General features: G+C 35.6%; 1 protein-coding gene across 1 annotated transcript; it reads right to left on the minus strand.

Moving 5' to 3' along the window:
- Nucleotides 1–218: 218 nt before the first annotated feature.
- Nucleotides 219–8,725, minus strand: LOC127433003 (beta-4C adrenergic receptor-like). Its single transcript, XM_051684581.1, has 3 exons — nucleotides 8,682–8,725; nucleotides 6,230–7,621; nucleotides 219–2,864 (listed from the first exon to the last, which is right to left on the minus strand). Exon 2 carries the CDS (start codon nucleotides 7,483–7,485, stop codon nucleotides 6,232–6,234), a length of 1,254 nt encoding a protein of 417 aa, XP_051540541.1. The 5' UTR covers nucleotides 7,486–7,621; nucleotides 8,682–8,725; the 3' UTR covers nucleotides 219–2,864; nucleotides 6,230–6,231.
- Nucleotides 8,726–12,645: the final 3,920 nt, after the last annotated feature.

Consider the following 12,645-nt stretch of genomic DNA (forward strand, 5'->3'; position numbering starts at 1 on the left):
CATAACAAATGTAAGGCAGAGAAAAAGGGAGGAAGACTTGCTCTTTCAAGAATACCCTTTTCAAAATTTACAAGCTAACTGTTCATCATGCGTGTGGCTGCGAAACCACTAAAACGTAGATTATAAAGGAAATGGGTGGAAAATCATTTCTGAGATTTTAACTTTCACATGCTATATTTATGAAGAATCACAGCCATGTTGGGGAAGCTACTTTGAAAGCTACAAGCTCAGAATTCAAGGAGCCTTTATTTAACTACTGTATATAAGTAGCTATAAGCAAAAATAAATAAAGAAATGGATGGGTGGGTGGATGGATGGACAATTAGTTTTATTTATATTATGTTCTCATTTTGATTGGCAGTATTGAAATAAAGCTTCCAAATTGGCAGATTTTTATACCTCATTCTGAAACGAACAAATCCATCCTTAGTATGCATATTTCAGACTAGGAACACAAATGCGGCAAAACAGCAGCCTTTAAAAGAACAGGATTTGATGCAGTTCTGACCTTTTGTGAGACTGCAGTTAATTACGTTTCTTCTGTCACTGTAATAGTTGTGGAGCTTCATCAAACTAATGCATTTTACATTCTGACTGTCTCTGTACGTGCACATGACAATGACACTCGCATCAAGAAAAGACCAATTAAAATGACTCATCGCCTTTGTGATGCCATTAATTTGACTTTATGAAAAGTTGAGTACAGCCTACTCAGTTTAACACAGTTTTATGCTTGTTTAGTTACTCTGAATAAATTCTTTTGTATTGCCCTGCAATTTGACAAAGTGTTTAAGTATCTACACTTTAAAAAAAAAAGAGTCTTTGGTCAAAATTAATTCAGTCATGGACAGTGGTTGCACATGTTTGAAATGAGTTTTCTTAAATTAAAATGACTTAATTTTCAACTTAAATACTTAAATAAGGAGGGAACCTAACTGAATTACAGTAAGTAAACCCAACAAAATTTTACATGCCAAAATAACTCAAATGAAACTGTTTTAGTGATATGCTAGCTCGTGACAGGAAATATTAGTATGCTAAAGACATGCTAGTTGGAAGCACTAATGCGTACTACCTGGTTACTATGCTATATTTAGAACAGCAATTGCTCAATGGATATAGCAATATGAAAAATACCCCAAATGTATTGGTCCTCAACTTAGGCTCAAGCTCCACTCTTCAACATGATGGTAACCCCAAAAGCTACAACATAACAGAAATTCTTTCTAAATCTCAACATACAAAACATGAAACACTAACAAGTTTTTATATTCCCATATTATCATCTTCAAGTTCAAGATTGATTTATAAAGCACTTTAAAAATACAGTCTTGTACAAAGACACATAAAATAACACCTAAGTTTAACATTTAATTTCCTTGTTGAGTCCTATGCAAAGCATGCATGGAACCAGAAATCCTCTGCCCAATTTAAGTTAACCAAACAAATGTGTTGTCCTAACACATGGATTAAGTAAAGCTGACAAGACATGTTTTGTGGTTAGTTAAAAGGTAACCAATTCTCTAATGTTTGGTACAAGACTGCCAGTGAAATGTCTGTTTTGTGCATTCCACTCAAGCTGATCCACTCCAGAATGTGCATGTTTAATCTCCGGGTAGTGCTTGGAATTGTATCAAGCCAAGGTAAAACCATATTTTTTTAAATTATTATTAAATTAGAATTAATTTGTTTTAACAAACTGTTAAGATTAAACTGAAATGATCAGGGAGTTTGTTAAAAAAGTATGACGTTAAATAAAAACTAACATTTGTTTTTAATATTTCAGAAGGATATGCAGTGTTGCAGGTGCTACACATAGTAAGAACAGCACAAGGTTGTCCCTCATTTCACACGTTTGGTGCATTCACGTCATGTTGAAACTACTGTTAGTCCTCAGACTGAGAACTTTGCTTAAAAGTTTCTTTGGCAACAATCATAATGTCAAAACATATAAAATATTGAATCACTTCAATATTTCACCTCTACATGTTTTTACAAAATGTTAAATAACAAAGAAAGTGCACCAGGTAACACTGTATATTATAAAATGGCATATCAAGCAGAAATATGTGTATACTACCTTTAATTGTTGAGGCTGCTATTTGGTTCTTTTTGCCATTTTGGTTCTTTTTACATGATGTCACAGTGGTCAAGTCAGAGCTTTCATAGAATTCTGAGTTTACAACTTAAGATTACGATTTTTTCAAGTCGGAATGTCGTAACCATGGTCATTTGGACGTTAAATGAACGCACCATTATCATTCATTATTTTGGTTTTAGTAATAATAGTATCTGTTCTACTTTCTCCGTATTAACTCACCGTGACTGGGCAGCCCAAGTTTCTGAATTTCAAAAAGGCATTATTAATGTGCAAATGAAGGCAGTCCTGTGTTCAAATCTCTTCATCTGTCCAAAGTTGGTAAAGTACGGAATGAAACAATTTTGCAGTTTTGTCTGATTAATAAAACATTTTTATTAATGGGGAGTCAGTATTGAATTCTAAAAGTTAGTCCAAGTATAATGAACTCTTATCTCCAAAAAATTGATTCTTCATGATGCTTTAAAATGAAGGAGAAGTACAGTATGTCACAGCCAGGTCCACACAAGAGATTTTATTTTGTTTTTGAGTGGAAGAGAAGGCATTTTTGGTGTTTTTACATCTTCACTCCTTGATTTTTATGGCTGTCGTTTTGCTTGAAGTTCCGAACTCCTTCCGAGTTCCTGCATAACAATCTTTACCATCACCGTCACATTCGGAATGTAATGAAGTCAGGGTCCATTTGAGTCCTTTGAAAAGCATTAATGGTAGGGTACAGTTAAGTCCTTTTGAAAACCATGGATGCTGTTTTCTGTCATTATTGGTTCTGTGGGAGGAGAATAATTATTAGCTGATTAGACATTTGAACTGGGAAAGAATGCACAGTGATTATGTATACCCTAATACATGTCTATGTACTTCAGTGCATCGTTTACACACAAAATGCACGTCTTCAGCATTTGAGGGATTTGCGAAATAACTTTTCTCAGATGTGTTTGTATCTGCAGTGTCTCAAAATATTCTCTGCAATCAGCATCAGTACTTGATGCACGCACATTAGAAAAACGTCAAATCCCCTCTGGCATATGAGGCATGTTTTCGATTAAAGCAACCACAAACTGAACCATACTTCTGAGCCAGACCAGGCCAATCAAAAAATTGTGCTCTGTCTGTCTTGTTTTGCTCACGTTATTTTTTCCACCCATTTACTTGTTTGATTTATTTATTTATTTATTTGGATTTTTTTTTTTTTATTTCATTTTTTTATTAATTTTTCCCCCTTTTTCTCCCAATTTGGAATGCTCAATTCCCAATGTGCTTTTGAGTCCTCGTGGTCGCGTAGTGATTCGCCTCAGTCCGGGTGGCAGAGGACGAATCCCAGTTGCCTCCACGTCTGAGACCATCAACCCGCGCATCTTATCACGTTGCTTGCCATGTAGACATAGCGCGTGTGGAGGCTTCACGCCACCCACCATGGCAATTACGCTCAACTCACCACGTGCCCCACCGAGAACGAACCACATTATAGTGACCACGTGGAGGTTACCCCATGTGACTCTACCCTCCCTAGCAACCGGGCCAATTCGGTTGCTTAGGAGACCTGGCTGGAGTAGATTTAATTATTTATTAGTGGTACTCTTGATAAGGCAAGCATCACTTTTTCCTCTTACTTATGATTTTAAAAAACCATAAGTGTAGAAGTCATTGTGTAACTTGTCCAGTGCCATTGTGCTGTATAAATGATTCCTCAAATTGTGTCGCTTGTTAGAGAGTGTGCTATTACTTTTCTAAGCTATCACTTACTATTTCACCTGATGGACTATAAAACAGATTGATAAAAATTACAGACTTGCATCGAAGGAAGGACTCGAGCCTGTGGGCTATTTTGACCAATATGTAACCCTCTAAAATGCCTAAAAAGCACTCAGAACCATCTATCAATACCCTAACAACCACATAGCTACATGCTAATGAGCTGATAACTATTCAGAACACCTTAGCAACATTGTATCATTGTGGGAACTTGTGTGCAAAAATGAATAAGGAGGAAATATGCAGTGGACATTTTGAATACATTGAGTGGAAAATCAAAAACTGTGAAAAGTGTGTAAGAAATTAACTTAAAGGTGCACTCAGTAATTTTTTGCACATTAAAAAATTTTTTCTCCAAAATAAATAAAGTGTAATTTTGAAACATACTCAAAATCATGAGCACTCACGTGAGATGAAGACTGAGTAACTTTATAAAAGCTGTTTAAATCTACATGGAGAGGGTCCCCTCAAGGGGGCTGCCATGTTGATCACATGATCAGCTGAATATTACTAGCCTGTAATAAGACACTTTCTCTCATGGATTAAATGAATCAAGGCTGACTGAGAATATAAAATATCTACAGTGGCAACAATAACTGAAATCTATTGATTTTGAATGATGCTGCATCCATGCCACTAGGTGTCAGTGTAAGTCCAAAATGACACAGACAAAAAGTTACTTAGTGCACCTTTAAAATGAAAGTAATTAGTAATGTGATTACTTTTCCATAAAGTAATCATTAAAGTAATCTGATTACAATTTTTAGAGAAGTAATTAGTCATTTGCAGTGGATTACTCACAAACTGCTGATTACTGAGCACCATCTGCTTCAATCTTCTATTATTTTCTTCACACACTAATGAGATAATGAACTAATACTAACTAATTTCAGTCACTTGAGAAACATGTTGAATTGATTGATTCTGTTAATCAGTTTTGAGAGTCTGACATCACCTTAGTATTTCAAAAAGACTTTCCTCACTCAAGTGTTGCTCTGAGGTACTGGCTAAAACATACAGCACACAAGAGGTTTAATTTATCCTCTGTGCTTGTCACCTCAATCAAGAAATAAATGAAATGCAAAGTGGGGAAAATCTTGAGAAAATTGTGGTCTAATTCAATATTCATGTGGCAAGGTTTCCTTTAAGGTTCCCTGCTGGAAATGAGGAGGTGAGGTTATGCCTTACTTTGTATAATTATCACCTCTTGTACTCAGAAAACGATGTGGCATGTTGTGACCCATGCAGTTGCTCACCTCACAACAAACTGCTAATTCTGGAGACCATTGCCACAAGTTTCCACCTTCTAGTCTTTTTTTTTTTTTTTTTTTTTTTGCTTGTTTGTTTCCTCCAGCTTTTATTTTTTCTTTGTTTTTTGGTTCCTCAATTTTATAAACCTGAAATAAAATTGGACCGAATGATTCACAACTTTTAATATTGAGGACTCTGATCTCATTTGTTGAGTCAAAGACAGTTGTAACTTTTTAAGTTGTGTTCATGCCATTCATACAAGAGGAAATTGATGCTTCAGAGCGTTCGAAAGTGAACTGCGAAAACTGACCACATTCCCCACCCACATGGAAATGGTAAGCGTTAGATTCTCTCTTAAGTGAACTTCTCAAAAATAAACGTGATTTTGAGACTTTTTTTATGTTGTTCTTTTTTAAATATTTTTAATGGCAGATCTATGGATGTCTTTCTTGGTGATTTAGAGGAAATTAATTAGAATCTGATGTGGTTGCTAAGGTTTTCTGGGTGGTTGCTAGTTGACCAAGTCAAAAGAGCACACACCCCAAGTCTTTATAATATTCTAGTCTTGGGTACCTCCTTCAACTCATTGTTTGTGGAATTTTTTCACCTATTTTATAGAAAAAATCCTGAAAGGCAAAAATCCAAACAAATGTAATAGCACATATTTCGTCAACAACCCACAAAATTTGAGATATTATTCGTATGTAGTGCAAATGTTTAAAATGTATCGTTAAGGATTTGTTGAAATGCCTAACCATAAAGGCTGCCTAACCATCCATCTCAAACATGGATGAACACTCAGTCTTTCAAAGTATTCAAAAGTACTCTTTTGACCTTGAGCCAATATGGACATCTATACACATTTTGACTGCTTTGTGATACTTTTTTAGTACTTTCTAATACTTTGAAACTCTGAGCTCTTGACCTTGTACGAGACGGAACAGTACACAGTCGGTACGGACTGTGCTGATGGTGAAATTTGTGTCACGCACGCCGTGCACAAAGCGTACCAGCACTTGGAGACCGAAGTATATGTTGGCCTTAGGTATGAACAATAGTAATATGATGCTTCCTTCATAATAAAACAGGCTTTCAAACCAAAATGGACAATTTAGTTTTTTCTCTTACCTTTAAACTGTCTCTGCAACACTGATCTGTTTCACAGTTGAGCCATTGTGAGGCAGAGTTTCTAAATACTCTTCCTCTTTGAAAACTGTACATGTATTAGAACTCATGTTCCTAATCTGCACCACTGCTGGGTCTTCGTGACCTATGCAATCCATTCTTACAGAACCATTGCTTTGGATGCATGAGGCAAATGTCCGTAGGTGTTTGTGCAAGGCATTGCGATTCAGTCGCTTGAGATTTTTCAAGCCTAGAAGATTCTTGAAGGCAGTACGGTACTCTGGGCTGTGGCAGTAAATGAATGGGTTCAGGCCTGAATTAGCATAGCCAAGCCAATTCAACAGAAGGAACACATACTGTGGAGGAACTCCACGCTTGAAGACCTTGATGATATTGAAGAGGAAAAAGGGCAACCAACAAAGAATGAAGATACCCATAATAATTCCCATTGTATTGAGTGCCCTGTGTTCCTTGAGAACATGTCTTAATGGTCTACGGCTAGAACTCTGAACTGTTTCAGCTTCTGGATGTGGACTTTGACAAGACTGACCAATTTTATGCTGCGCTTCAGAGTCTTCTTCACTTTTACTCAGAAAACGCAGTCTTTCCTTATCGATGAGCCTCAGCTGTCTGGTCGCAATGGCAAATACCTTCCCATACACAAAGACCATGATAATCAGGGGCACGTAGAAGGACACCATGGAGGAGAAGATGGCGTAGGTCTTGCTGGTAATGAAGTCGCAGCAGTAGGGGTCTGAGTAGCATGCATTTGTCTCGTTGTCCGGATTAGTTTCGCGAGAATGATGGTTCATGATTGGCACAAAGGAAACCAGGGATGACACCATCCACACCATGCATACGATGAACCCAGCTCTACGCTTGCTCAGGAGAACCTGATGCTCGAGGGGCCTTGTCACTGCAATGTAACGTTCCACGGCGATGGCACATAGCGTCTCGATGCTGGCTGTGACACAGAGCACATCCACGGATGTCCACAGATCGCAAACAGTCTCACCCAGCGGCCATTTTCCGGTCACCACCATGTTGATGCCCAAGGGCTGGACCACACAGCCCATGATGAGATCTGCACAGGCTAGAGAGGTGATGAAGACGTTGGTGGTGGTGTGAAGCTGAGGAGTGCGAGCAATAGCCAGGATTACCAGCAGGTTTCCCATTACTGTGAAGAAGATGACTAGTGCAAGAGGAAGAACGAGCAGCAGCTTTGCATTAGACATCAGGCTGGTGCTGTTGGTGCTCATCCTCAGTATAGAAGCTTGAACTGAAAATCCAATGAAAAAGAGACCTGGATCCAGGCTTGGTCAAACCCAAGCTGCAAATGGAGAATTCAGAAGTCTTTTGCATGCTGTATAAATGTCCCAGCTGGAATAATACTACCTGCAATAGATAGTTCAGAGTTGACTTCACATCGAAGAACAAAGATCGAGCATGGATGAGTTCCACCTTCAACAAAAAGAGGTACTGATGACTCACTCATTTCCAATGTGAAGTTGACATAACCTTTACAAATATGAGACATCATTGCTTGACAACTCGCAGACTAGTCTACTTGCTGGGCAAGACTTTATTTGTCCTCATGCAGTAGGAGGAGGAGCATTTGTTAGGTAAGAGAACAAGTTTGTTGATATTCAGTGACAATTATGAGTCACAAAGTTTTGGACATACTTTTTGTCTTTCGTGATCTTAGAAACCTTTCAATGTAATGGCTTGTGCTTAAAAGCTTGAAATTGGTTTTATAGACCAAAACAATAAAAATAAAAAAATGCCTACTTATGAGTTTTAATTTACAAATTAGGTGAGTTGGACTGGATAGTGAAGAAAAAGCAACCAACAAGTGTCCAGAATTCATTGGAACACCTTCAATACTGTAGTAGGAAACGTAATGAAGTTGAATGAGAGAATGCCCAGATTGTGCAGAGCTGTAGCCTAGGCAAATGGTGGCTACTTTGATAAAGCAAAAATATAAGAAAGTTCTGATGTAACTTTTGGTCACTGCATAATGCATGTGTTATTTAATAGTTTTGATGACTTTACTATTATTATAAAATGTAAAAAACTGTAACGAGAGTAGATATGTATAGCTATGAGAAAGTTTTTGATTTCATTTTGTATCTCTTGTGACATTATTGATGAAAAACTCTCAAAGATGAAATACTTGATCCTAACTCAAGCACTTTGCACAGGCATACTTGATACTTCATTAATTTTTACTCCTGATATTTATAGCTATTTACATTATTGTTGCTGTTATTTTGTAGGCACTACTGTGCATATTCTATCAGGGTTGTTTCAGTGTCATCATACTGTAAGTCTTATAACTTCACAAAAAACAATGCTGCATTTGTTTGCTCATGTAATAACTTGATGAAAATGTAACAGCCTGAAATGTGCAGTTTCACACCTTTATGATGTAATAAAACAATTTTAGCAAGCTTACCCAGAAAGTTACTTCCTCTCTTTTTTCAAATCATTTTGAAAAATATATTTTTGTTTGTTGTTTTGACATTTAAGTTCCTTATCTTCTGTTATCATGTGCGAATGCTTTGAACCGTCTGTGCAACAATTTGTTGCACCTTCCCACGCTTAAAAATATCTGTGTGAACTGGGTGTTCAAAAGGATGCAGGACAAAACATGTGGTCTGCAGCGGGCACATTGCTGCTTCCCATGTCAGCTTATGTGGTTTCAGTGAACTGGCAGAACTTCTAGTCGTGGTAAACAAAGGCATGGTGAATAAGCACAGCCCTTTTCAAAACTATAAAATGAACATACGTTTTGCATAATTGTTTTATTAAATAAGTAGGCCCATATATACAGTGGCGCCCAAAAGTCTGAAACCATTAGTAAAAATAGGTCCAGTTTGTTGCTTCTAATTTACATATACAGTATATATACACTGATGGCCAAAAGTTTGGAATAATGTACAAATTTTGCACTTATGGAAAGAAATTGGTACTTTTATTCACCAAAGTGGCATTCAACTGATCACAACGTATAGTCAGGACATTAATAATGTGAAAAATTACTATTACAATTTGAAAAAAAAAATAAAAATAAAATTCAGAACTTCTTAAACTACTTCAAAGAGTTCTCATCAAAAAATCATCCACGTGCAGCAATGACAGCTTTGCAGATCCTTGGCATTCTAGCTGTCAGTTTGTCCAGATACTCAGGTGACATTTCACCCCACGCTCCCTGTACCACTTGCCATAGATGTGGCTGTCTTGCTGGGCACTTCTCACGCACCTTACAGTCTAGCTGATCCCACAAAAGCTCAATGGGGTTAAGATCCATAACACTCTTTTCCAGTTATCTATTGTCCAATGTCTGTGTTTCTTTGCCCACTCTAACCTTTTCTTTTTGTTTTTCTGTTTCAAACGTGGCTTTTTCTTTGCAGTTCTTCCCATAAGGCCTTCACCCCTGAGTCTTCTCTTTACTGTTGTACATGAAACTGGTGTTGAGCGGGTAGAACTCAATGAAGCTGTCAGCTGATGACATGTGAGGCGACTATATCTCAAACTAGAGACTCTGATGTACTTATCCTCTTGTTTAGTTGTACATCTGACCTTCCACATCTCTTTCTGTCCTTGTTAGAGCCAGTTGTCCTTTGTCTTTGAAGACTGTAGTGTACACCTTTGTATGAAATCTTCAGTTTTTTTAGCAATTTCAAGCATTGTATAGCCTTCATTCCTCAAAACAATGATTGACTGACAAGTTTCTAGAGGAAGCCGTTTCTTTTTTGCCATTTTTGACCTAATATTGACCTTAAGACATGCCAGTCTATTGCATAGAGTGGCAACTCAAAAACAAACACAATGTTAAGCTTCATTTAATGAACCAAATAGCTTTCAGCTGTGTTTGATGTAGTGGCAAGTGATTTTCTAGTACCAAATTAGCAATTTAGCATGATTGCTCAAGAATAAGGTGTTGGAGTGATTGCTGCTGGAAATGGGGCCTGTCTAGATTTGATCAAAAATAACTTTTTTTTCAAATATTGATGGTGCTGTTTTTTACATCAGTAATGTCCTGACTATACTTTGTGATCAGTTGAATGCCACTTTGGTGAATTAAAGTACCAATTTCCTTCCAAAAAAGCTAAATCTGTACATTACAAAAGTTTGGAATAATGTACAGATTTTGCTGTTTCGGAAGGAAATTGGTACTTTTATTCACCAAAGTGGCATTCAACAGATCACAATGTATAATCAGGACATTACTGATGTAAAAAACAGCACCATCAATATATATATATATATATATATATATATACACACTACTGGTCAAATGTTTTGAAACACTTACTCATTCTTTATTATAATTTTTTTCTTCACATTTTAGAATAATAGTAAAGTCATCAAAACTATGAAATAACATAAATGGAACTATGGGAATTATGTTGTGACTAAACAAAATCCAAAATAAATAAAAACTATGTTATATTTTAGCTTCTTCAAAGTAGTCACCCTTTGCCTAGAATTTGCAGACATGTACTCGACATTTTCTCAACCAACTTCTTGAGGTATCACCCTGGGATGCTTTTTAAACAGTATTGAAGGAGTTCCCATCTATGTTGGGCACTTATTAGCTGCTTTTCTTTATTATTTGGTCCAAGTCATCAATTTCAAAAACTTTTTTTTTAAATTAAATTTTAGATTTATAATGAAATAAATTAATATGTTGGCACAATTATATTTTTGTCTACAAAACTAATTTCAAACATTTAAGCATATGCCTTCAGATCAAAAGATTTTTAAGATCATGAGAAACATTTCGGTAAAGTGTTTCAAAACCTTTGACCGGTAGTATATATATATATATATATATATATATATATATATATCTATATATATATATATTTACACAACCCTCCAAAAGTTTGGAAGCACTAACACATTTTTGTTCTTGAAAGAAATTGATGCTTCGAAAAACACTACATTTAGTAATGCTGCAAATTTGTATTACTATTTGAAAAAACTGTTTTATATTTTTATTTTCAAATAAAATTTTTACCCTGGATGACAAAGCCTCATTTTCAGCAATCATTACTCCAGTCTACTAAGAAAATAATGTGTCACGTAATCCTAAAGAAATTATTCTAACATGCTAATTTATTTATTTATTTAACTAATTACTTATTGTTAGAACATTTGAAAATGGTTGTGCTACAGCTACTTAACGAAGTATAGACATCACCATACAGTGTCTTTTTCAGTTATATAAGTATTGTGTACACTTGCATTTCTTGCAAGTCAAATTTTGGTTAAAGAAATAAATCTCTTAAGAAATTCATCAGTCTGTTGTTCTTTTGAGAGATGAAGTCTATTCTATGCACTACAGTCTTGAAAGAAGAAATGAAATTAGATTTAACCAGGATAGAGAAGTACACCAATCAGACCCCTCACATGTCCTAAACTAACAGCTTCAATGACCAGTACATAGACTGTAAACCCTAATGTTGTCATTACTGGAAAAATCAAGTTGACTTAATTAAACATTATTTGAAATGACTCAAATATCAAATATCTAAGTTCCTTGAACTTATTTATCTTAAACATCTATAGACTTAAGATTTTAAGTGTTAAGTCAAATTGAGGCTATGAGGAATACCCATAATTTAATAATTTAATTATGTTTCCTTAGTCAAAGGGAACTTATGGGTAATAATTTATAGTGGTTTTGGCTCTTTTGTAGTATTATTAATAGTGTTTTGTTGCAAATAGTTGTTTCGTGTGATGTCCCCTTTGGTCAAGTTGCACCCTGTTAATTCTGTTAATTACAGTTCACCTTGTGTATGTGCAACTGAAGTGGAATATATGCATTTCTGTGGAGAAATCAGTTTATTTAATTATTTACCTTAAATTGCTTATAATATTCTTAATTTGAGCTGTGTTACTGTATGATTTAAATTTGAGTCAATTCAACTAAAATTATTAAGTAGAAACAATATTTAAAATGCTTAAGAGTTAAGTCTAAGTCTACTTGCATCTAGTTACTTTAACTTAAATGGTTGAGTTAATTCTATATAAACACCAAGAAAAAACCACATCTGAAACTGAAAAATAAGAAGAAAAGGGTAGAATGTGCAAAAGAACTTAAAGACTGAGTTGAACTGTTGTTATGCCAAGACAATTACATCTTTGGGAAGTGCTGCAGAAAGCATGATGAGATAAAACTTTACCTGGAAAAAATAAATAAAAATAAATTGTCTGCTAGAATGCCGTCATTGCTACAAGTGCTACAGTAAAATTTAAAGCATCCTCTGTGAATGCATTTTTCATTTAAAAGTATCATACCAAATTTTGAAGTGTTATATCCATTGCAGAAGTTTATATAACTCCAGTAATTATCACCCTATTTACATTCTGCTCCTAAAGCTTTGCTGGTTTCCTGTGTTGATGCATGT

This window comes from Myxocyprinus asiaticus, chromosome 42, assembly GCF_019703515.2.
Source record: "Myxocyprinus asiaticus isolate MX2 ecotype Aquarium Trade chromosome 42, UBuf_Myxa_2, whole genome shotgun sequence".
Classification (NCBI taxonomy): Eukaryota; Metazoa; Chordata; class Actinopteri; order Cypriniformes; family Catostomidae; genus Myxocyprinus; species Myxocyprinus asiaticus.

What these genes read in the sequence shown, in the direction of transcription:
- LOC127433003 (XM_051684581.1), bottom strand. Translation starts at nt 7,485, where the DNA reads ATGAGCACCAACAGCACCAGCCTGATGTCTAATGCAAAGCTGCTGCTC.